The following is a 24719-nucleotide window of genomic DNA, read 5'->3' as shown; positions in this document are numbered from 1 at the left end:
GGGCAAAGACGTCCCACATAGAGGCGAAAAGGCATATGCAAATGTCCTGAGGCTGGACAAGTTCTGAGTGTTTGATGGACAAAAAGGTGCTCCTGGAGGTGAAGGAATGCAGGAGCCAAGTCAGGTAAAGGGCCCATAAGTCTTGGGAACAAAGTTTAAGCTGGGAAGTTTTCAGTGGACTGGGATGGGCATTGCATGGGAGTCAGCAGGACCCTAGCTGGGCAAGATTTCTCATTTCAAATATTTGTTTAGCGCTGGCTGCTTGACATTCCTAGGCATAAAATCACTGAGGGCTGGGCACACAGTAGGTGCCCAATAAATGGTTATGGCACGAACGCCTGCGTGCATGCGCGAGGGGACGCGGGGCTGCACGGACCTCGGCGGGAGAGCGCGGGTAGCCGTGGGAGACCAGGCCGAGCGCACCGGCCCCGGGTGGGGGCGGGGGCGTCCCGCAGGGCGTTCCGGGCGCCCGCCCCCAGCCCGGCGCGCGGGCCCGTCGCGGCCAGCCGGGCCGGCGGGAGCCGCCTGCGGGCGGCACTGGGCATGCTCAGACGGCGGCCAGGTCGCGCCGCGAGCGAGCTTCCGCGCCGCCCGTACGCGCGACCTACCTGGGCGCCCCGCGCCCCCGGATGCTGCAGGTACAGATCGGCGCGACCCCAGCGGGCTCGGGGCGGGGCGCGGAGCCGCCGGGGGCCGGGGTCGCGCTGGGCGCCGCCCCGCCCCCACCGTCCCCGGGCGCGCGGCGAACGCGCGGGCGGACTGGCGGACGCGGCGGCCCCGGTGTCCCGGCGTCTCTTCGGGGCGGGGAGGGGGCGCCCTGGCCGCGCTCACCTGGTGGGGCGCGGGCGGGAGGGAGCAGGCCGGACCGGGTGGGGCTGGGTCCCTGGCGGGACGCGGCGGCGGCCGCGGCGAGGCGTGGGCGTGCGCTCCGACCCGGGCATGGGCGGACGCGACCGGTAGAGCCGGAGCGGCTGGTGATCCGGGAGGCCCCAGCGCCGCCGCGACCCCCCGCCCCCGACGCCGAGGGGGCGCGCAGCCCGCGCGGGGAGCCAGCCAAGCGCGGCGGCCAGACCTTCTCGGCTCCCAGGGCGAATCCGCCTCTCGGCTTTCAAAGATGGCATTTCCTGGGCCTGGCACGAACTCCAGCCCCAATAAATCCTCCCCGTTCCGCGGGTGATATGGAATGATTTATCAGGTACCTGCGGCGAGACAGCTGCAGTGGGGGACTGTATGTGAGAGCGCCCAGTGCCCCGGAAATTCCCATTTTCAGCAACCTGAACTTACTGAGAAGTTGCGGTTGCCTTAAAAAATTCATGGGAAGTTGAGACGACTTGACACCTGGGTTTTCCGAGGTGGTGGAAAGAGCTTGTGACTGGGAAACTGGAGACCTCGGTTCAGGTTAGGCCCCCACCTTAAGCCAGCTGATGACCTTGGGCGAGTTGTCTAACCTCGCTGATCGTCAGTTTCCTCCCCTGCAAACAGCCGGTAATAATGCCCACCTCACTGGGTTGTTGGGTGGATTAAGTGGGATAAATGATGTGGAGGTGTTTGGCACGGTGCCCAGTACAAAGCAAGCGAGCAGTTGGCGTGATGTGAATTTAATTCGTTTAGAGACCCTCGTGGCTCCCATTTCACCAGGAAATTAGAATTACGAAGGCATCTTCAGGGCCTAGTGGCAGAGTGACAGACCCTGCCTTGTGCCCGGGAGAACTTCTCCTGAAATCTTTGGAAAAACAGTTTAGCTGAATTGTAATCGGAGAGCATCTTCTTTAAAAGCAGTTTTATACGTTTAGAAACTCCAAGAGTTGGCAGTTCAGCTTTACTTACAAAAGAGCTGTCTGGCAATCCATCTTGCAAGTGTTTAGGCAGCTCATGCTTGAAAGTAAAGCCTGGTTAGGAAGATTTCTGATCTAAAAAGCTCCCAAACTCAACTTTCAGTGATTATTTAGATTAGGGTTTTTTCATTCTGGCACTGTTAACATTTGGGGTTCAATAATTCTTTGTTGTGGCGCTTTTTCTCTGCATTGTGGAATGTTCAGCAGCGTCTTTCATCTCTGCCCAGTAGATCCCAGCAGCAGTCCCTCTCCCTCAGTTGTCTTCCCAACCTCCTTCCCTCTGGACGAGGGGCACATATTCCCTTTCTCCCCCTTTAGAACACCCTGCTTTTTGTCATTAGCCTATCTGAGTTGTTTGAGAATTTCATCTTCTGTTTTCTGTAGTAACCAACTTTTTATAGCCTTGTAGAACTGCACCAGAGTGCATCCACATGCATCAGCTCATTTAATTTTTACAGCTCCCACCGGTAAGGCTGGTATTATTCCCATTTTACAGATGAGGAAATTGAGGCTTTGAGCAGCCAATTACACAGTATGTGGTGTAGCCGGGATACAACTCGTGTCATCTGGTTCCACAGGCAAGTCTTTTTTCTTCTGCATCAGGCTGCCCTTTATTGTATTCTCAAATAGATGGCTTTCCTGATTAAATCAAGATGGAAAGTAGATTGTAAGCTGGAAACCTTTCTGGCTAGTTGAAAATTAACAACAGTAAGCTATTATCTGACAGAGAGTAGGTCATTCTAGTTAAATATTCTAGTTCATAGTGAGCTCCCGTAAATTCTATGTACAGTTAATGGAATACCAATTTGCAGAGAATTAGAGTAGAATACAACATGCCTAATACTCTGTATTGATCCTGCCTTGTCTCTGGTGATTTGCTGGCTCCTAAAAACAACTCCTCTATGCAAATTAGACATTAGCTGGAATGTAAAAGGTCAGGTTCCTGAAGGCATCTCAGAGTGGCTGGAGGGTCCTAGACATTCCATTCAGCATTTATTGAGCTGCTTCTGCACGGCAGGTACAGTGCTGGGTGGGGATGCAGAGTGGGCCAGACTCCAGTAAACCCAGGGTGCCTGGGGAACTCCTCAAGGAGAGGGCAGGTCCTGGCCAGGCCAGACACTTGGGAGGCCAAGGTCAGGGACAGCCTGGGGCAGAGGAAAGAACCTAAGTTAGCATAGAGGCAAATTCAGGATCCCACACTGCTTCACCGTCCTTTCTCTGAGCCTTCCTTTCCACATTTTATCATAGAGAAGGTATTCTCATAGCTTTTTAACATTCCCATTCAAGTGTCAAGAACCTACTCAGAGACAGTCTTATCCCTGAAAGAAGTTGGGGTTCCAGGCTGGTCATTGGTCTCAGAGGATTGGGACCAACTCCTCGATTGTTGAGCGTGAACTAGAAAGTCCCACGTGCGGTGTTTAATTTCAGTGTAATCCCTCTCCCCTCTTACAGATGAGGTAACTCAGCAAAGGTGGTGTGGGACCAGGAGCTAGAGGAATGAATTGGGACTGTCTGACTCTCAGGTCCAGGCACATGAGGGATTCCGTTTTCTAGGATGGATATAACATACCAGAGGGGCTTAGGGAATGGTAGGAAACAGGAAGACATGGCCCCTTGCCTCCCCCGCAATCCTCAGGGTTTGTGGCCCATTGGTGGAGGGGGATCCTGCGATTTGTGGTCCTTCCCTCTCTCAGAGAAGTGCCTATTAACCCTAATTCCCACGCTCACTTTCCTTCCACCAGACAATGGGCCTGGAAAGCGGGGCCACCCTCTTCATTTCTCAGCAGGGGCTGGAATGCTGAGGGCAATCCCCTGGCATTGACAGGCTGGGTGGGCGGGGCAGTGTGGCTAGCGTAGCTTTCCAAGCCTGAGCTCTTCTTACCGACTCTTGAGACAAGACCAGGTCAGTGTGTCCACTCTGCCCAAGTCTGGGTCCTGGCCACTGCAGACCCTTGCTCTCACAGGTGTGTCCTTTCATCTGCCTGAGGGAGAATTAAAAGGGAGTACTAGGTAGGTCCCTGTCTGAAATCTGATCAGATCACGCATTCCAAGACCCAGAGATCCTGCATCTCTGTAGCTTCTCCTGATGCATACACATGTAAGGGACTTCCACCTTCAGAGGAAGCCCAGCTGTGAGCACAGATATGACAGCAAATTCAGACCTTTATTGAGCCACTTCTATGTGTCACAGAGATGGAAGGTGAACCTGTCTTGGAAGGATTCATGGGGGAGTTAGGAAGGCAGTGACATCACGACATTTGTGTGTGTGTATGTGTGTACGTGCATGTGGGCATGTGTATCTTGTCTCTCATCTGTCTGATTACTGCTTTAAAAGAGGATAAAGCTAGATGCAAGAGATCCCAGTGAAGACAGCCGTTTGTTCTGACGGGCATCAGGGACCACTCATTGGGAGTAGCTGGCATTCAAATTCAGCCTTGGAAGTAGAAAAAGATGGTATTCAGTGGGCAGACAGAACAGCAGATGGGACAACTTAGAGGCATGAAGAAACCTCTTGTATTTCAGGAGTGATGACTCTTCCCAGATCCAGCCTTCTGATCTTGGCTAATGCAGGACCCACCTTCTGTAGTTAGCATAACCCCCCAAACCCCTGTCTCTGTATAGTGGCCTGGCCTCAATCAATCCAGGGGTAAAGCCTTGTTTTCCCTGCATAGGAGTGATGCCTCTGGGCCGTGTCTAAGGCATGGGCACCTTCTGCCAGAGATACCTCTGTTTTTAGTTATTAAACACTGATATGACACTTACTGGCTGCCAGGCACTATCCTGAAAACTTTCCAAATATTAATCAGTCCTTTTAATCTTCATAGCAACTCTCTGGCTGTGCTGCTTTCCTGAGTACAGGCCACTGGGTAGGTAGATGGAGGCAGAGCTCACATCCCTCGTCTGTGTCCCTCTGTGGGTGATGCTCTCATCACGGTACAGCTTCTCCTGGCCTCCAGTTCACATCCATGTGCCAGGAAGCAGCCGAGTCTGAGAGTCCTGATGGAGTGCTGACTGCCCCAGATTTCTCTCCCTGACCCCGTTTCCTTCTGGGGGCCAGCGGGGCTCCACTGACTGCATTTTCGGAACCAAAGATTGGGATCTGTAGTCTGAAAAAGAATGTTTGTACTGCGTCTTTGTGCAAGAGGAGGCCTGGGAGGTGTTGTTTGGATACTGAGAGAGTGGAATTTTTGAGACATTTCAATGGTTTATGTGGAAAGTTAGGACAGAGGATTTGAAATTGGGATAGTCCTGGAAAATTCAGGTCCCATGATTTACTGTCAGGATACACAAGCTCTTTGTAAATATTTAAGCAATGTGTAGTTTGAATTTTCTGTCCTCAGCCTCTTGGCGCCTCAAAAGGGAATAAATAGTACCTTCTAGCCCCAGAACGTTGCTAGTATTTAGCAGCCCCAGTTTACGGAATGGGACGAGAAACTGAGGCTCGGAGCAATGAAGTGACTCCTGGCAGGGCACACTGCTCTGCAAGGACAGCCAGGATTGGAACTCAGATCTGTCCGTAGACTCATCTTGACTGTAAAACCAGGATAATGGTAGAACCTGTTGCTGTTAAATCGACCATTTTAAAGGAGCCAGTGAACTGAAAACCCACTCGGGCAGAACTTGGCACAGAAAAGGGTCTCCTCCCTTTGTGGTCAGGCCCCTGACTCACAGACAAGCGTCCTGTTTAGCGTTTGATGCTGAGAGAGGCTGTGGTGAGTGATGGCCGGCTCCCAGGGCCGTGCTGAGGGCCCAATTCCCAGGGCTAGAGGATCGTTCCAAGGGGCAGGATCCAGGACCAGAAAGGGGCGGTGGCCAGCTGCATGCCGTGGTGATGAAAGGCACTGGTTTGACTTAAAGAGAGGGGGATGTGAAGACCTGGTCCCTGCACTTCGCTTCCCTCAGGTGAGTCAGCCTCGGTGTAGACCCCAGGGTCTTGGTGGGAGAGGCAGCAACCAGCTTTGTCAACCACCCCTTGACCTGACCCACTGGTGGGCCTGGAAGGGGCGTGACAACAGCCTGAGCTCATGTCTTGCCCACTTTGCCTCCCTCTCTACTCTCAACACCCTCCCGCCTCCCAGCCCCTTTCCCTGGTCTGGTTACCAAATTCATACATGGTGGTTGTAGAAAATAAAGGCGTCAGGGAGCAGAGGAAAAATCACGCATGGTGTTCTTCCTGGAGGCGGCTCGATACCACCACCATGGTGGACTCCACATGCCTGCCACGCGCCAGCCCGTTCTCTGCCACCCGCCAGAGGGTCTTTTAAAATCACTTCCTTTTGCTCCTAGAGTAAAAGACAAAACTAACGCTGGCATCTCTTGCAGGCCCCAGTGTACGTGCTTTGGTCCCCATGCTTTCTCTGCTGATGGGGCCAGTGAGAGCCTGGAACCTTTGTCCCCCCTCCTCATTAACTCTTTGGACCTTGGCTGCATGATTGCCGAAGTGTCCCCTTGCCTTCCTGCTGTGGGTCAAACTGCCTGCTGTAAACACTGCCATCGCACCACCAGGTCTCTCTCCTTTTACAGCACTTTTCACAGTTGCAGTTTTGTGCTTAATTAGTGCCATTATTTGTGTTAGTACCTGTCTCACCAGCTACACTGTGAGTTCTGTGAAATCGGAGTCTGTCTTCCTTTAAACACACACACACCCCACACACATACACACTGTCCCTGAGATTTATTTTTTCCTTTTAACTTTTCATTTTGACCTAATTCAGACTTATAGAAGAGTTCTAAGAATAGAACAGAGAACTCCCATATCCCCTTCACCCAGATTCCTCAAATATTCCCATCTTATTCTTCTGTATATACATTTTGTTTTTTCCTGAACTATTTGAGGATCATTTGAGGACTCTTCCTATCCCTCCAGATACTTAAGTGTATTTCCTAAAACCAGTGACATCCTCCTATATAACTACGGTACACTTTTTTTTTTTTACAAGTTACTTAAATAATAGAACTATTTTGTTAAACATATGAACGTACCGATTTTGTACAACACGCATTTCTTTCTTTCCTCTGCCCCAGGAAGCCAGCGCTCTAGAACCCCATGTTTATAAAAACACACTTTGGCAGCTCCTATGACAGGTGAAAAAAGTGCAATTCCGAAAGTGACAACACATAACCAAAGTGGGGAACAAAAAAGGCAGAGCGGAGCGGGCCCAGGGCTGCTCATCTTCCTCAAGAGGAAACAATTTAAGAATAGAAACTCTTGAGCATTATTTAAGCAGTACTGCCCAACTCTCTTGGTAGCATCTCTGTTTCAATTCCATTTATCTCGATGTTGTAACTAACTAATCTGTTACTTCTTTAAGAAATTCTGCCCTGGTTTATATCCTTTTTAAAAGCAGGAAGTCAGTACTGATACGGTGCTGTTATCTCATCTACAGACCTGTAGGCTTTGCCAGTTATCTCGAGAGTGTCCTTTGCAGCAAAGACAACCCCAGATCAGGTGTTGCCTGTGGTTGTCATGTCACTTTAGTCTTCTTTAGATTAAAGCAGTTCCTCCGGCTTTCTTTGTCCCCTATGATCTTGACATTTTTGGAGAATACAGGCCAGTTCTTTGGTAGGATGCGTCTCAGTTTGAGTCTGTTTTAGCCTGCCCTTGTATCATCACTGCCACTGAAACATCACATGCACTCAGTTAACATTTGGTGAATGAAGATGGAGGGAGGTGGGAGGAAGGAAGTCAGCAGGTTGTCGAGTTTGCCCCACTCCCACGCCTTTCCTTGCTGAAGGATGTTATTTAGTTGCTGTCATGCTGTGTATAGGTTTGAATCTTACTACTCTTATTTTCATGCATTTATTTTTTAATTGAAGTGTAGTTGACATACAACATTATGTCAGTTTCAGGTGAACAACATAGTGATTTGACATTGGCCTGCGTTATAAAATGATCACCAGGATAAGTCTAGAAACCATCTCTCCTCCTGCAGAGTCATTACAGGAGTATGGTCTTTATGCCTTAAACTGTATCTTACATTCCCCAAAGCTTGCTTATTTTATAACTAGAAGTTTGTACTTAATCTCCTTCACCTACTTCGCACGACTCCCTCACTCTCCCCTCCTGCCACCACCTTTTCGTCCTCTCATCTGTGAGTCTGTTTCTGTTTTGTTTCATTTGCTCTTTGGTGTTTTTCGATTTCACATGTAAGTGAAGTCATACAGTATTTGTCTCTCTGTCTGGCCTACCTCACTTAGCATAATACCCTCTAGATCCATCCATGTTGCCACACACAGCAAGATTTTATTTTTTCTGGCTGCGTAATATTCCATTGTGTATATATGCCACATCATCTTTGTTCATTCATCCATCCTATTTTTGTTTCACTAACATAGTTTTCTCCCAAAACGAGAGAGGCCTCTGGTGTCTCTGCAGGAATACAAGCAGATGCCAGGTGATGGCTTGGCGGGGATGCTAGAGAGGGAAGGAGAATATTTGATGAGGGGCAGGACTCAGCCTGACTCTCCCTCCAGACACTTAAGTGCCTTTGCCAACTGCAGCTCTGACTTCCTAGGCCTAGGAGCCCAAGAATAAGGCAACTAGAATTTTGATCCAAATCAGAACATTTTGAGAATAAATAGGGGGCTGTTAATTGCATCTAATCGAGTAGTCTCAACTAGGGCTGTCCTGCACAAATCAGGCTGTGTGGTCACTCTGCCCACATGCGACTTTGGGAGATCAGCGCCAGGGGAACAGCCTAGGAAACTCTAGCACTAAGAATTTTCTGCCGGGACAAAGCAAAACTCATTGCCCTGGCATCACCTGCTGAGTCGCGTGTTCATGGCTTTGGTCGCCTCTGTGGTCTCACTTCCCTTGGCATGCCCCTCCCAGCCTTTCTCCTGCTACATGAACCTTGTGTGAGCCCTTCCCTCACCTGCTGCTTCCTGCCACGGGGACTGTGAGAGAGTGGGAGCATCACTTCCAAGACCAGGAGGAGGGGGATAGGGTCTGTGATGGGTACACAGGGGGAAAGACAAGCCAGCTGTGCTTCCTCCTGACCCAGTCCTAATGAATTTAAGAGCCAAGATGTGTAAGTGAAGTGGGGCTGGAGACCAGAGATCCCCTGGACCTTTTCTCCGCTCCCCCCAGCACCCACAGTGCTCACACTTCCCCTGTCTTTCCTGCCCACGCCACCCCCGCCCCCCCACCGAGTCCCAGCACCCACAGGGCTCACACTTTCCCTGTCTTTCCTGTGCAGGCACCCAGGTCTCTCTTCCAGCCCTAGTTCTGAGATTAGAACCGAGTTGCTGGTCTTTGGCAGAGGCACAGAAGCAGCTGGCATTGGGGACCCAGGCGCAAGAGGATGGGCATTGAATGACAAGAAGGTGCAGACAAGGACTTGGATGCAGAGAGACAAGGCAGGAAACCAGCATCGAGGGATTCTGGTAACAAGGCCATTAGGGGGCCATTTATCAGGAAGCCTAGACCTGCAGTATTGAGTGCCCAGACACTCATCATAGGGGGCAGGCTCTGGGATCTCATGAGTCCAGTTCCTTAACTCATTTTCTGCCTGGCAACAAACGCAAGCCCTGCCTGCCTGGATTAAAAAGTGTAGGCATGCCTCATTGTACTGTGCTTTGCAGACATTGCTTTTTTTTTTTTTTTGATTACAGATTGAAGGTTTGTGGCAACCTTGCATCAGACAAGTCTTTTGGTCCCATTTTTCCAATAACATTTGCTCACTTCCGGTCTCTCTGTCACTTCTGGTAGCTCTTGCAATATTTCAGACACTCCACCAGCAAAAGATTGTGAGTGACCAAAGGCTCAAATGATGGTTAGCATACTTCAGTATTTTTAATCAAAGTACATATATTGTTTTTTTCAGATATAATGCTCTTATACATAATAGACTACAGTGTAGTGTAAATGTAACTTTTATATGCACTGGGAAACCAAAAAATGTGTGTGATTTGCTTTATTGCCGTATTCGCTTTTTTTGTGGTGTTCCAGAATGGAACCCACAGTATCTCTGAGGTATACCTGTATTATAGGGTGAAAATGTGAAGGTATAGAGAGATTTCCTGGGGGATCCTGGTCTTGTGGATTTCAAGAACATGGTGCAGTACGGTATCGTGTTTTTATAACCGAAGGTGTTGGTGGCTTTAATGGAAAAGCCAGTTAGTGAAAGAGTTTCTAGTTATTGGAATGCAAGATACTAGCAGTAGTATCTTGGAAAATTTTCTAGTTAACTGTGATATGTTTACTGGTTAAAAATGTCTCCCTCATCCCCTGTGAGACTGTGTAAAAGTGTTGAGTTTGAGGTCACCTTTGATAGGACAAAGGGTCATACTGTGTCTGAACTGGAAGGGACCTCAGAAGAACCTTTTTCAGCTCCCTCTCTTTACAGATGGGGAAACTGAGGCATGTCCAAAGCACACAAAGAAGCAGGGACCGGTACCCACATCATACAGGGTCCAGCCCCCAGACCCTGGCTGTGTTTTCTAGGTCTCATCTAAGGAAGTCTGTGAAGTAGACTGTGTATTTCTATCGTTTTATTAACCTCCTGTGGCATTTCTCTAACTGTAGAAATAAGCTGTGTTGGCATCAAAGCAGTTACTCATTTCTTGCTCTTTTTATGTAGAAGTTGCTAGGCTGATCTTTTTTTTTTTTTTTTTTTCATTTTTATGTAAAGATGATATAAACCCTTCACTAACTTTCTATATTCCACACTAGTGTTCCTCAGACTTGAGGACATCACAGTCTCATCTTTTAAAACCCAGGCTGCTGGGCTCTACCTTCAGAGATTCTGAATCAGTGGGTCTGAATCAGACTCACGTGAGGCCTCAGAATTTGCATCTCTTAACAAGCTCCTCTGTGATGCTACTGGTGGGTCCAGAGACCAGGGACTGTCCTTTGAGGACCGCTGCCCCAGGCTTAGTGATGGTTGCAGATGGTGTGCTCTAGCTTTACAGCCAGCAGGACCCTTCCTGCTGCCCAGCCAGGCTTCTGGTTTTCCCCTGTTGCTCCCATGCCAGCCAACCTGACCTTTCCACTCTCTCCAGCTCTCCCACCTATTGCCCTGCCCCTCCATGTGACCCCACCGCCTGTGGCGCTGGGATGGCCAAGGCCATCTAGAGGGAGCCTCCTCACATTCTCTGCTCCCTCTTCCTTTTTCTCTTTTTCTTAGAAAATGAGTGTCTCTGGCTCAGGCTCACCTCTCCACTTCCAGATGAAGACTGTCATCCTGTCACCTGAGACGGGAAAAGCCTCCTCCCAGCCTTGCCTCACCCACCGTTAGGTCACCGGCTCATCATGCCGTTCCTTTCACTAGGAAGCCTCCTGGAGGAATAGTCTACAGACACTGAAAAATATTGACTCTCACCTCTCTTGACTCAGACATGCTATTCAGTTCCAAGAGTTCAGGTTCTCTATACCTCTGCTGCAAGAAAGACATATTTTTCAGTGTATGTACAGTTCAGTGGCATCAAGCATGATTTTGTGCTGCCATCACCACCATATAGCCATGGAACTCTTGTCATCTTGCGCAACTGAAACTTCTGTACCCATTAAATACTAACTCCCCATTCTCCCCACCACCAGCCCTGGCAGCCAGCCTTCTTTCTATCTCTATGATTTTGTCTACTCTAGGTACCTCATATAATTGGAATCATGTTGTTATCATGTCAGTACTTGCTGTTTTGGTACTGGCTTATTTCACTTAGCATAATGTTCTCCAGGTTTATCCATGTCACGTGTCAAAATTTCCTTCCTTTTTAAGGCTGACTAATATTTCACTGAATGTACATACCACATTTTGTTATTCATCTGTCAATGGCCACCTGGGTTGCTTCCATCGTTTTTGGCTATTGCAAGTAAAGCTGCTATGAACACAGGTGTACCAGAGGACACAGTCTTGAAGAAAGGGGGCTTGCAACCCCAGGTGAGATGTTTAGACATTTATTTAGCAGTCTCAGCTTTATCTACCGCTTGGAACTGCCAACCCAGTGTCCCCAGGCCTCCCCACCTGACCCTTCAGTAACCCTACCCTTGCTGTGGTGGCCTGGGATCACTCACTTGTCAAGATCAGTGGCATTTGGTCATTCAGTCCACTTGGTCTCTGTGCTGATGCTCTCATGCTGGGGCTTCTGTGATGCAGCACCCCCTCCTGCCTCCCTGCCCATCCTGGCTAATCCTCAGCTATCTGTTTTCCCTCTGCTCTTAACCGTCCTGCATGCCTTCCTGGGTCGCATCATCAGGGCCTGCTCCAGCCCAGTCATCTCTGTGTGTATCACATCTGAGCATTCCCCCCACCCGCCCCCGCGCCCTGAGTGTCCCCAGGGTCCTCCTGTGCACGTGCATGTCCAAAGCAGAGCTCTCCACCTTCCTCCTTAAAAATGTTCTGTCTCCGAGTGACATGTTTGCTAGCTTAGAAATCTCAACATCTCCCTCCCCCTACAGCTGCACTGCACAAATCCCGCCTCTCAGCCCATTTCAGCCCCTCCTCCAGCCCCCCACCCCCCAGCAAAACTGAGTGGGTTCACACCCTTCTCCCATGTGCCCTCCACTTTGCCTCTCTCCCCAGTGGGCCCCTGGCATCTATGCCTGCTTCACGTTGCTCCCAGTGTTCCCTGCAGAAACACCAAGATCACCTCTTCTCTGCGGGTCCCCTGTCACCTGGCTCCATGGGCCTCGCTTTTCCCTGGTCTCTCTCTCCCCTAAAGCCCTGCAGACCATGTGCTCTCAGCCAGGGCATCCCAAGCTTTAGTGCTGACGTGCTGATTCTGATTCGAGGGGTCAGGGGTGGGCCCCGCCTGCTGCGTCTCTAACAGGCCCCCCAGGTGGTGCTGAGACTGTGGCCTGGAGACCACATGGGGAGCAGCTGGACTCTAGAGGAGATCTGTGTTTCACAATTTTCAGCCTATAAATGGTGGAATTTAAAAACTCTTGTGTTGTAATTTTAAGGTTTTCTGTCTTATACAAAGTTAATCTTAAATTGCCTCGATCATAAGTCGGATTCCTTGTTGCAGTAGTTATCTGTTGCTAAAAGACATTTTCAAAGACTCAAGATTTGTCTCTTGAGAGTTCCCAGTGGATCCAGGTGCCTGAATGTATGGGCAAATGAGACTGTTCCCCCGCTGAGGGGGCTGCACACTCAGGGTCCGGCTCGCCCTCGCCAGCCTCCCCAGGGCAGAGAGGTCTCTTTTTTCAGTCCCTCCCCAGGGCCGAGCTGGTGTCTTCAGGCTGTGGGCCGCAGGGGAAGGAGGCAAGTCTCCGCCCGTCTTCTTGGAGATGATGGTGGAAACTGGTGATTCGATGTGGGAAGACTGGAAAGGAGCCCTGTCCTAGGAGGGGAGGGAAAGGGTTCCTGGCATCTGGGCCTTGTTGAGGGGCACGTAGGCCTCCTGGAGAGGGGAGGGCGGGGCGGGCGATGGAGCCGAGCAAACCCGGGGGAGTCGACTGCATTGGCCACTTTGGGAGGGTTGGAGAAGCCTAAGAGGGGAGGGATCAGGTTTGTGAAGGAGGGGACGGAGTGAATGTCAGGGAAGGTGCAGCAGTTTAGGCCCAGCCTGCTCCAGAACCGTCACTGCTCCTGAGCCCCGAAAGCCGCAGCAGTTGAGTCCGTCATTGAAGGGCTCCATGATCTGGCCACCCCTGCCTCTCCCACTTGTTTGGTGACTCTGCCCCTGGATTCTAGGTCCAGCCAAGTAACTGTTCCCAGTTAAAATGCAGGTGTCCCTCCTCCTCCCCAGTCTTCTGCGAGGCTATGTGCGCACTCGTATCTCTTGATGCAGAGCGTGAACTGGGGCTGTCTCCGGAACCCCGTCTCACTAACTCCAGGACCCCAGCAAGCCTCCCAAAGTCTCAATGTCCTGATTTCCGTGGTGGGAATAACAGGTGTCTCCGGGCATGACAGGGTTGAGTAAAGATTCAGTGATGACCCGGGCTCCTCCCAGTGGCACACGGTCATTTCTCAGGAGGCACTGCTGCTCAGTCACTGCCTGCCATCTGTCCCTCTCAGTGAGCTTGTCAGGAGGACCGCAGGGTGACAGTTGATGCTGGGTGGGGCCGGGTGTCAGATGGAGGGGGCTGTGGTCCCGGCATGCTGCCCGGGGCAGGGTGGGGCTGGAGCGCTGCCGCTGTGGGGTGGACGCGCTGCAGGTGGGGTATCAGCTCTCCGTGTGGATACTGAAGGCACCGACAGGTGGCAGCTGGCCACAGAGTGGAGAGGAGGAGGCCGGAGGCCTGGGGGTGTAGGACTGGGGCGGAGAGCAGGGCTTCTCAGGCTTTAACGTGCATATGATCTCAGCTTGCGGTTGGTTGTAAGATTGTGTTTTCCTAATGGCACGTGGTCATGTATGGATGTGAGAGTTGGACTATAAAGAAAGCTGAGCACTGCAGAATTGATGCTTTTGAACTGTGGTGTTGGAGAAGACTCTTGAGAGTCCCTTGGACTACAAGGAGATCCAACCAGTCAATCCTAAAGGAAATCAGTCCTGAAAATGCATTGGAAGGACTGATGCTGAAGCTGAAACTCCAATACTTTGGCCACCTGATGCGAAGAACTGAGTCAGTTCTCCATCTTCCATGCCCTTGTCTAGGGCATGTGGTCATGCCCTAGACAAGGCTCCCCACTCCCCACCCCCGCAGCCAGTGGTTCACAGCTGTCTTCAAAGACCCTGATGCTGGGAAAGATTGAGGGCAGGAGGAAGGGGACGACAGAGGATGAGATGGTTGGGTGGCATCACTGACTCGATGGACGTGAGTCTGAGTGAACTCCGGAAGTTGGTGATGGACAGGGAGGCCTGGCGTGCTGCCATTCATGGGGTCGCAGAGTCGGACACGACTGAGCGACTGAACTGAATGGCACATGGGTAACAGTGATGCCGCCGGTCCGGACACCACACCGTGAGCGGCCCTACTCAGGAGCGTGGTGCGAGGCGGCCAGGCGAGGACAAGCGGATGTGGAAGATGCTGAACAAGAACAGCTGTGTAGCTTTCTACCCAGCCTCGTGGAGCAGGTGCACCCTGGTGTCTGGGGTCTGGAGGGTGAGATGGGAATCAGCTTGTGAGTGATGGACAACAGGCAGCGGGGGTCCCTGCAGACTTTGAGGGAAGTGTTGGGTGACTTGATTGTGCTATTTGATACTCCATCCTTCAAGGTCTAGTTTTGCCATGAGAATCCCCCTGAAAGCTGTTTGCTTTGGTCCCAAGCTGAGCTGTGGTCATGCCCTAGACAAGGCTCCCCCACTCCCCACCCCTGCAGCCAGTGGTTCACAGCTGTCTTCACAGACGTACTTCCCACCCTGGAAGGAGATTATTGGATTATTCATGCTTCTGTCTCTCTGACTAGCCTCTCAGTTCCCCGAGAGCAGGGCCCTGAGACAGCCTCTTGTCTCAGCCCCGGCACCTGCCGTGGAGCCAGGCTGCGGGTGGGCCTCATTAAACGCCTGCGAGGTCATCAGCGGCCGAGCACAGAGTGTTCATGCAGGAGGAACAAAGCCCTATGACCCAAAGAACAGGAGAACCAAGCCCCTGTGTGGGGGGCCCGGGAGAGCAAGCGTTGGTGTCAGGGAGAAGGTGGGAGAACGTGGCGTCAGGAGCCGGCAGGACCTCAACTGAAAATGCGGGGACCGCTTTAGCAGCTAAGACAGGGACACGGGAAGGATGAGTGCCGGGAGCGTGGGTTTGGGCATCAGCTGTGAGAATTGGGCTCTTGAGTTTTCTGGAGCGCTGGAGGCTTCAATGGTGAGGATGGAAATTTCAGCCAAGAAACAGCTGTTTGGTCTGGGATCCCAGAAGCAGACCTGCTTTTCTGCTTCCTGCAGGGGAAGGCAAGATTTCTGCAGATCAAGAATTGAGAAATTTCTCCCCAACCACCGGTGTGCCATAAGCAGTGCTTCTCAAGGCTGAGTGAAGCCGGGAGGTGGGGATCTGTCCTGTAGTAGGGGGCTAGAGGCACACTGCCGTTAGCATGTTGAACCTCTAGGCAGGGAAGAAAGGGCCCCCTGAGGTGGGGGGGGGCGGTGTCTAACGCCTGAACCTCAGAAGCCCTGTGAGTTGGGGGTTCACCTCATTTTCCTGCGGGAATTGGAGTCTCACGGAGGATCAGCAACTCGCCCACAGTCACACAGCTGGGAGGCTGAGTCAGGCTCCAACCTGGGGCCGGGGGCTGGGGGAGTGTCGGGGGGACAGCCCTGCCTGGGGGAGGAGAGGAGGGGGTGAAGCAGGGTCAGAGCTGTGGTGGGCTGGGGAGGGCTGCCGGTGCCAGGGGCTGGGGGCCGGCGGGAGCACCAGGGAGAAGCAGGGTCAGGTGAAGGTAGAAAGGGGCGAGGAGGTGGTTGAGTGTCATGGGGTGGAGGTTTAAGCAGTTACATACCCTGCGCACCAATGAGGCCTCAGTTGATAGCGTTTTAAGTTCATTTCAGTTCAGTCGCTCAGTCGTGTCCACTCTTTGCAACCCCATGAACCGCAGCACGCCAGGCCTCCCTGTCCATCACCAACTCCCGGAGTTCACCCAAACCCATGTCCATCGAGTCGGTGATGCCATCCAACCATCTCATCCTCTGTCGTCCCCTTCTCCTCTTGCCTTCAATCTTTCCCAGCATCAGGGTCTTTTCCAATGAGTCAGCTCAGTAGCGTTTTAAGTGCTATCAATTTGATTTTTGAACTCATTATTACTCATAGAAAACTTAGGCAATACAGAAAGGTTGAAATAATGGACAAGTTAACAATTTTCATGTCCTGTGAGTTCCTGTATACTTTATACAATGACTGTTACAGTTGTGCTCACACTGTAGGTACAGTTTTAAAACCAGCTTTTTATTTTTAACTTATAATTTTTTCCACATCATTATGAAGTAAGTCTTCATGGACATCCCGTGGCTGTTTTGATTTACTTAACAGGCCCTCTGAGCTTGGAAATCGGGTTTTTGTTTGTCATTTTCAATGTTATGTCTCTGCGAGGAAGATCTTTGCAAATAAAACTTCCATGTCTCAATATATCCTGACAGTAGGGTCCTAGAAATGGACCGACCGGGTCAAAGCACCTCCCAGCGTTGTTGGAATGATGTGCTGTTAGGAGTGTTGACGCGGGCCTGCTGGGAGTGCAGGTGTCAGCCTTGTGCACATTAGCCATTCACTGGTGTGTGTGTGTGTGTTTCACAAGCATTTGTTAAGCACCTTTGGGAAGAGACTCCATTCTCCGTGGCCAGGTGAGCATAGCAGCAGCTGCTGGTGTCCTGGGCTTGGCTGGGGCAGGTGGGAAGTTTGATGGTACACGGTGTCCCCACTCTGCCTGTGCCATCACAGGCCTAGGAGCCCCGCATGGCCTGAGGGCCTCTGGCCGCAGGGTCCAGGCAGTGCCCGCCTGTGAGTCTGGAGCCACCCGCCTTCCCCACCGTAGCACTCAGGACCCGGAAGTAGCTCCGGGTGTGTGTGATGGGGAGTGTCATGCTCCCCATTTTCCTTTTTGTCCGTGTCATCCACAGGTGCATTACAGGGCACCTCAGGCTTGCTAGGAATGGCTCCAGGTGCTAAGGGCACAGCCGGTAACAGTAAAGCCCCTGCCTTTAAGGAACTCCCATTCTAGTGGGAGGCACGGATGTGGGTATTGGGAGGAAGCAAGCTGTGAATGTATTTAACATGTCTCGGGGTGAGCAAGGAAGAAGGGAGATTGGGAAGGCCTCACGGATCAGACACTTCGAGTGCGGGATGGAGCCAGGTGGAGGATGTTGGAGGGAGAAGAGTTCCCAGCAGGCGGAACAGCAACTGCAAACACCTGCGGTGGGAACAAGTTCGGAACATTGGGGTACAGGGGAGGGGGCAGTGCGGCTGGAGGAGGGAGCGGAGGAGGTGGACGGCGAGGGCTGCCCCCACCCGCCCCAGCGCAGCAGAATGCGGCCCAGGACCCGGAGTTCACTCTTCCAGTGGCTGGTTCTGGAGTCGGAGGGCCACTCCCACCACTGGGAGCAGTGGAGGCTAACCCACTGCCTTGCCGTGTTCTCCAGCGGGTGATCGCTCAGGCCTTGTTTGGTGGGGAAGCCCTGGGAGTGAAAGCCCAGACTTTGGGAAGTCACGGGCTCCATTGGCCCTTTGATTTCCTCCTCTGTGCAATGAAGGACTTGAGCTAGGAGACTGTTAAGGACATGTTGAGCTTTCCAGGGCTGGGACCCTCTGCCCTGTCCTTAGTTAAATGTGCTGGTTAGATCTTGGATTGTTTTGGTTGAGCTAATATTGTTGTTGTTTAGTTGCTAAGCCCTGTCCGACTCTTCAGCAACCCCACGGACTACAGCCTGGCAGGCATCTCTGTCCATGGGATTTCCCAGGCAAGAATAATGGAGTGGGTTGCCATTTCCTTCTCCAGGGGATCTTCTGACCCAAGGATCAAACCTGCATCTCTTGCATTGCAGGCAGATTCTTTACCACTGAGCACCTGGGAAGCCAGTTGAAGTAATAGGAGTGTATAAAGTGCAGTTGTTGATACATATTTAGTTCTTAATATGGTTAGCCTATCAGGTTACTTTGTTACAGACCAGAGGCTTTCAGCTAGCTGTGGGTGTCTGACAGTAGTGATGAGAAGCAGGTGGGGCATAGGGGACACACACCGCCCCCCTCCCCATGGTTTATCCACTCAACTGTCCATTTATCCTACAGTTAATTCTTGAGCACCTGCTGGGTACCAGGCCCTGGAGCATGGTTTTTAAAAGACCCTGCCTTCATGAAGTTTTCAGTCTAGGGTAGCAGTCTTTTGCCAGAGGATTGTGGTAGGGAGGGATCCTGGTTAGAAAGACCAGGGTGCCTCCTGCTGCTGCTGCTAAGTCGCTTCAGTCGTGTCCGACTGTGCTACCCCATAGACGGCAGCCTGCCAGGCTCCCCCGTCCCTGGGATTCTCCATGCAAGAATACTGGAGTGGGTTGCCATTTCCTTCTCCAGTGCATGAAAGTGAAAAGTGAAAGTGAAATTGCTCAGTCGTGTCCAACTCTTCGTGACCACATGGACTGCAGCCCACCAGGCTCCTCCGTCCATGGGATTTTCCAGGCAAGAGTACTGGAGTGCCTCTCACTTCGTGCCATATATGAAAATTGACTCTAAATGGATTAATGCCCTAAATATAAGAGCTAAAGACTTGGAACTCTTAGGGAAAAACAGGGATAAATCTTCATGACCTTGGAGTTAAACTTGGCAACAGAAGAAAAGTAAATTGAACTTCACTGAAATTACTTTGGTGCCTAAAAGACATTCTCAAAAAAGTGAAAAAGCCTGCAGAACGGGAGAAAATGTTTGCAAATCATATCTGATAAAGGTTTAATGTAAGAATGTGTGAAGAACTCCTATAACTAATCCAAATTAAGATAATCCAATTTAAAAAAAGGCGGAGGACTCGAACAGACATTTCTCTGAAGATCTGCAAATAGTAAGCCCAATGAGAAGATGCTTACCATCATTAGTCATTAGGGAAATGTAAATTAAAACCACAGTGGAATATCACTTGACATCTACTAGGATGGCTGTTATCAAAAGTACTGGTAAGGATGTGAAGAAATTGGAACCCTCTTATATTGCCAGTAGGAATGTTAAATGGTGCGACCTCTGTAGAAAACAGTTTAGTGGCCCTTCAAAAGGCCAAGCATGACCCAGCAGGTCATGACCCGCTCCTAGGTGTACACCCCAAAGCAGATACTGATATAGAGATGTCGTTGCAGCACTGTTTACAATATGATAGCCACATGGTGGAACCAGGCCAAGTGTCAACAAATGAATGGATAAACAAAATGTGGTCTCTCTGCACCATGGAATATTATTCAGCCTTGAACAGGAATGGAGTTCTTATGCATGCCACAGCATGGATGAACTTTACACATTAGCTAAGTGAAATAAGCCAGTCACAAAGGGACACATATTGTATAATTCCACTTATGTGAAATAGCTAGAATACGCAAATTCATAGAAAGTAGCTGGTTGCCAGAGGTTGTGGGAGGGAGCAGGGAGTTATTGCTTCATGGGTACAGAGTTTCTGTTTGGAGGGATGGAAGAGTTTGGGAGAGAAATCGTGAAGTTGGTTGCACAATGTTGTGAATATAATTAATGTCTCTGAATTGTGCATTTAAAAATGGTTGACATGCACATGTTCTGTTTAAGCACACACCAGAGCAGGCGGTGTGATGTCTGGGGGGAGTGTGGCTTCATCAGGAGCCACTGGGCCTGGGTTCTGCTCTGTGCCAGGTGACCTCAGGCATGGACCTCAGGCTGTCTTTATCCTGGGTCCTGCGTCTGATATGGGAGCTGGATGAGATGAGAGAGGTATTCTCCGGTGGGTCATGGGAGGTGGCCAGGAGATGCCTTTCCATCCCCTTTAAATTCCGTTCTACCTGGTGGACAACAGAACATCTGGTGGTTTTGTTCCAATTAGCATTAATTACCTGCTCATCTGTTTTTTGCCCCCTTTTTTTTTTTTTTGGTCAGATGGTGGCCTAGCCTTTTCCCGTCATCTTGTGGCCATGCATCTTTGGTGGTTGGATTTTTTTCCCCCTGAAGCAGGGCTCACCTGGGTCCCGATTCTTGATGTTTGGTCACCTGCTCCTTCTTCCCTACCTGGTTTCCTGTGGTTTCCTTTGGAAGTCTGCTGTGCTGTGCTGTGCTTAGTCACTGTTGTGTCCAAGTCTATGCTACCCTGTGCACTGTAGCCCGCCAGGCTCCTCTGTCCATGGGGATTCTTCAGGCAAGAATACTGGAGTGGGTTGCCATGCCCTGCTCCAGGGGATCTTCCCAACCCAGGGATCCAACCCAGGTCTCCCACATTGCAGGTGGATTCTTTACTGTCTGAGCCACTAGGGAAGCCCTTGAAGTCAGCTGCTGCTACTGCTGCTGCTAAGTCGCCTCAGTCGTGTCCAACTCTGTGGGACCCCACCAGGCTCCCCCGTCCCTGGGATTCTCCAGGCAAGAACTCTGGAGTGGGTTTCCATTTCCTTCTCCAATGCATGAAAGTGAAAAGTGAAAGTGAAGTCACTCAGTCGTCTCCGACTCTTCATGACCCCATGGACTGCAGCCTACCAGGCTCCTCCGCCCATGGGATTTTCCAGGCAAGAGTACTGGAGTGGGGTGCCAGCGCCTTCTCCGTTGGAAGTCTGATCCCTCCTAATTAGAAGTCATCTGAGCACCTAGCCATGGTTATGGTTCCACTTGGTGGAATACTATAAAACCATAACAAAAATGCCAGTAAAGTGAAATACCTGGACAAACGTTTCATCATGCGATGATAGGAAAGAGTGGGCTGTATGGTTATACAGATGTGAAAGTACAACTTAAAAAAAAACCCTCCCCAAACGGACAGCGCTGTTGGCGTTATTTGACACAAGTGTGTTGGAGCGGCACTCTCCTTCCAGTGGTCAGAGTCAACTTGTTTTTTTCACAGGCGTGGAAGTAGGTAGGTTCTGTGCTGCCCAAGTACCTCCAGTAAGTAGCCAGATGAAAAAAACTTCAAGGTTTGGGTGCTGTGAGGCTGTCCTGAATCCTCCTGGAGACCCAGGCCCCTGCCACACTCAGGCTCCACTCTGCCACCCCCATCCCCCCACACCCCATGGCTGTCCTTATGAGGTCCAGTGGCTTGGAGCCAGCATGTGTGCCCCAAAGGTGAGTTGGCAGGGATCTGGTTGAGCTCAGGTTCACTGAGAAACCCAGGCTCCTGGGGGCTGCAGTGTACCCGGGCCTGAGTCTTCCCAGTTCCGAGATCCTTGGAGGCAGGTGCTGTGGAAAGGGATTGGCCGGACACTCTCAGGATCTCCCTGGAAGGAGAGCTGTTAGTCACGGGGTAGGAGAGGCCCGGGCCAAACCCAGGGCCTGGCCTCAGGAAATGAGGTGGCCCACCCTGCTCTCCCGCTGTTAATAATTAGCTCAGGGTGGCTGCCTGTGGAGCTGGAAGGGCCTTTAGATGTTCTGGGCACTCGCTCCAGCCCACGCCTTTTATACAAGTGAGGCGAAGTCCCTTGCTGCATCTCCACAATTCTGAAAGATTGCTGTTCCACACTTTTCGCTTCTCTAAAATCACGATCCTTGCAATCAGAGGGTACTTTGGATGTACTGTCCCTTTAAAAGAACTCTTCCGAAACACCTGTTGTCACTTTAGAACAGAGGGACGATGGTAATAAATACCCAGGCATTACTCAGGTTTCTGATGTTGCAGAATTAATTAGAGGGAAAAGGGGTTTTCTGGATCATTTCCTCCCGAAGAGGAAGTTTTACCAACATGTGAGCTGGGGGAGTGCCGATGAAGACGATCTCAAAGGGTGAGAACGTACCTGTAGCCGGTCGTGATGAGGTGGGGCCTTTTCCCTTTGGCAAAGCACCTGTAATTCACCTTCCTCTGAGCGCACAGGCCAGGGATCTCAGTGGGGAGGTACATGGTGCCCTGCACCAGGCTGGGGCCCTCACGCCCGTTTGGCGGCTGAAGTGCGACTTGGGCGGGGTTCTCCCAGTGTCTCCTCTACCGTCTGTAAAATGTGGACAGCTGAGCCCCATCAGATAGAGGGGAGTCAGGAGGAACGGGCGTGCATGTATTTGGAAAACCTCGAAGCCCTGTAGGGCCCTTGGTTGCTCCTCAGGGTAGGAAGCCTGGCAGTGGGAACGGCCTGGGGACTAAGAAGGAGGGGGGCAGAGAGGGCTGCTGTAAAGGCTCAGTCCTCAGGGTAGCTGGGGCTAACTGTCTGCACAGGGTTAGATGCGAGATCGCTGCTCCTCCGCATTACTTAGAGATGCGGAAACAGACTTTTGAGAGTGAATTCGTCCAAGGTTCCATCAGCCTGGGCGTGGCAGAACAGAGATTGGAACTCTAGTCTGGTGCATTCCTTCAAACCTCCAGTTGGCCCTGGCCACCGGGGTGGGGGTGGGGGGGCAGACAGCAGTGTCCCTGGTCAAGTGGCTTGAGGACTCCTGGAAATCAAAGAATGGATCATATGTCTGTATTCCCAGCTCCCAGCATGTGGAAGGTCTCAGTACAAATACATAAATGCAGCTACAGCAGCAACAAGATGTATTATTTTTATTTCATTATTCCTAAATACTGTTTTGATGAGCATTTTGGCATGCCTTTATAAGTCTTTTTTTTTTTTTTTTTTTTTTTAAGAGTGTGTTTTGTGGTTTCTTTTAATTAGTTTTCTGGCCCCCTCATCTCACCAAGTCAAAGCCCTGAAAATCAAAATAGGCTATATGGAGATAGATTTTTATCTTGGTTTCTAGGCCTGCTGGCAGCCAGCAGAGTTACTGTAGCTAATATAACCAGAGATGGCTCCTCCGATGAAAACCTTACAGGCAGAGGATTTTAAAGCTGAGAGGGGCCTTAGAAGGCTTGAAATTGGAAAACCGAGCTGAAAAGAAATGAAGCAGTAACTTTCCAGGTCACTTGGCTGATGAGTGATAAAGAGGATGGTGCTTTAGTTAAGAATCTGCCGGCAATGCAGGAGACCTGGGTTCGATCCCTGTGTCGGGAAGATCCCCTGGAGAAGGAAATGGCAACCCACTCCAGTGTTCTTGCCTGGAGAATTCCATGGACAGAGGAGCCTGGCAGGCTACGGTCCATGGGGTCACAAAGAGTCGGACACGACTGAGCAACTAACACTTTGGTGGTGGGAAGGGAGTTGGAGGGTATTTTTTCCTGTGTTTCCTTGAGATAAAATTATGGCGCAGGCTGCTGGTGGCAAGGACTGCGTTTCTCCGGGCAGGCTCCTGCTGGCCTCAGACTCCTTGGCAAGAACAGAGCTGGCGGGATGGTCCAGTCGTGAGATTCCAGCTTCTTGGCTGGGATGTGCCGCGATTAGCACATCTCAAACCTTTCAAAGTGACTTTAGCTGTTTTCTTTTCTGAAGGCTTCTGCTGCTTCTGGCTGTAAAGGGGTGGGGGCTGGAGCCTAAGATAGAAATATCATGGACTGACACCCAAAAGGGCGTGTCTGTGCCCCAAGGGCAAATATTAGCACAGTATTTTTGTAAAGTTTATGCAACTTGATTCATGTCCCTGTAGAGTAAATTTATTCCATCCTGTTTTCCAGCCTGGTTGGGGCCCAGTGGAACTATTCAGAGGGAGAATGAAGAGAGATGGGTAGCTTAATTTTAGGTAGAAACTGCTCAGTATAAGATCGATTTCATCGTCTGTATTTTTAGCTTTACATACTGCTTTTTGTCTGTTCATACTATTTTGTCCTCTGTTTCATAGTTTGATGGGCCATTTTAGTTTTTTTCCGCCCAAGATTGAGGTATCCATTTTGAATTATTTCCCATGAGAAATCCAGCTTTGACCAGCGCTACTTTGAGCGCTAGTTTGGGTTTGGGCACTGTTGAAATGGAAGTCATAGAATATTGGTCCTGGAAGCTGGAGGAAGTTCACCTCTCCTACTCGTTCCAGTGCTGGCCTGCCCTCTGCAGCTTACCAAGGGCCTTATCCACCTTCTATGCTTTATTACCTCTAGCGCTGGGGAGCTCACTCTCTTCCAAGGCTGTCCCTGCCATATTTGTGCAGCCCTGAGTGTTCAAAATCTCTTCCATTTTTTTGGTTTGTTTTCATCTTCTAACTATTGAACCTTTGGGGTCTGAAACAATCAGGCTCATGATGGTAGTAGTAATAAGCACCATTCATCAGGCCCTCCTAGTGGCAGTTAGCGTGCATCCATATACCTTCAGTGCTTAAAACAACCTAGGAAAACAGAATTCCCCCCTTTCTGCAGATACGGAATCTGAATCTCGGGCAGGGTGATCTCTTTATGTTCACATAGCTGGTAAGTGGTTAAATAGGGTTTCCAGTCCACATCTCTGCCTGATTCCACTGATGCTGACCTTCTTACCACCTCTAATTGTGTCCTGATTCCTCTTCTGTGTGACACCCTGGATTTTTTAAGAACCTACTCTCCTCTTTCAGATTTCTGTAGGATTTCAGTTATTTCTCAGACACTCCTACTA

The 24719-nt window shown here is 50.7% G+C and overlaps 1 protein-coding gene across 19 annotated transcripts in view; it reads left to right on the top strand.

Annotated features, from left to right (window-relative positions):
• The window catches only part of PTPN3 (protein tyrosine phosphatase non-receptor type 3), a 168142-nt gene that overhangs the window by 46452 nt on the left and 96971 nt on the right, over positions 1-24719 (top strand). For 2 of the 19 annotated variants that reach the window (XM_086315897.1, XM_086315889.1), the window contains exons 1-2: positions 508-638; positions 9035-9221. The exons of 3 other annotated variants lie outside the window; for them this stretch is intronic. Coding sequence is in view for 1 of the 16 variants with exons in the window: in XM_086315888.1 (XP_086172014.1) it covers positions 22040-22058 (19 nt within the window). In the remaining 15 variants the exon portion in view is untranslated. Of the gene's footprint in view, positions 1-349; positions 639-9034; positions 9222-15331; positions 15355-15549; positions 15701-16969; positions 16989-21913; positions 22091-24719 lie in introns of those variants that run through there. 14 more of the 19 variants (XM_086315899.1, XM_086315900.1, XM_086315884.1 and 11 more) reach the window with 12 other exon arrangements.

The sequence above is a fragment of the Bos grunniens genome, chromosome 8 (assembly GCF_055505025.1).
Source record: "Bos grunniens cultivar Pamir isolate PY7600 chromosome 8, Bosgru_T2T1.0, whole genome shotgun sequence".
Lineage (NCBI taxonomy): Eukaryota > Metazoa > Chordata > Mammalia > Artiodactyla > Bovidae > Bos > Bos grunniens.
This window is presented reverse-complemented; position numbering and strand designations above follow the sequence as displayed.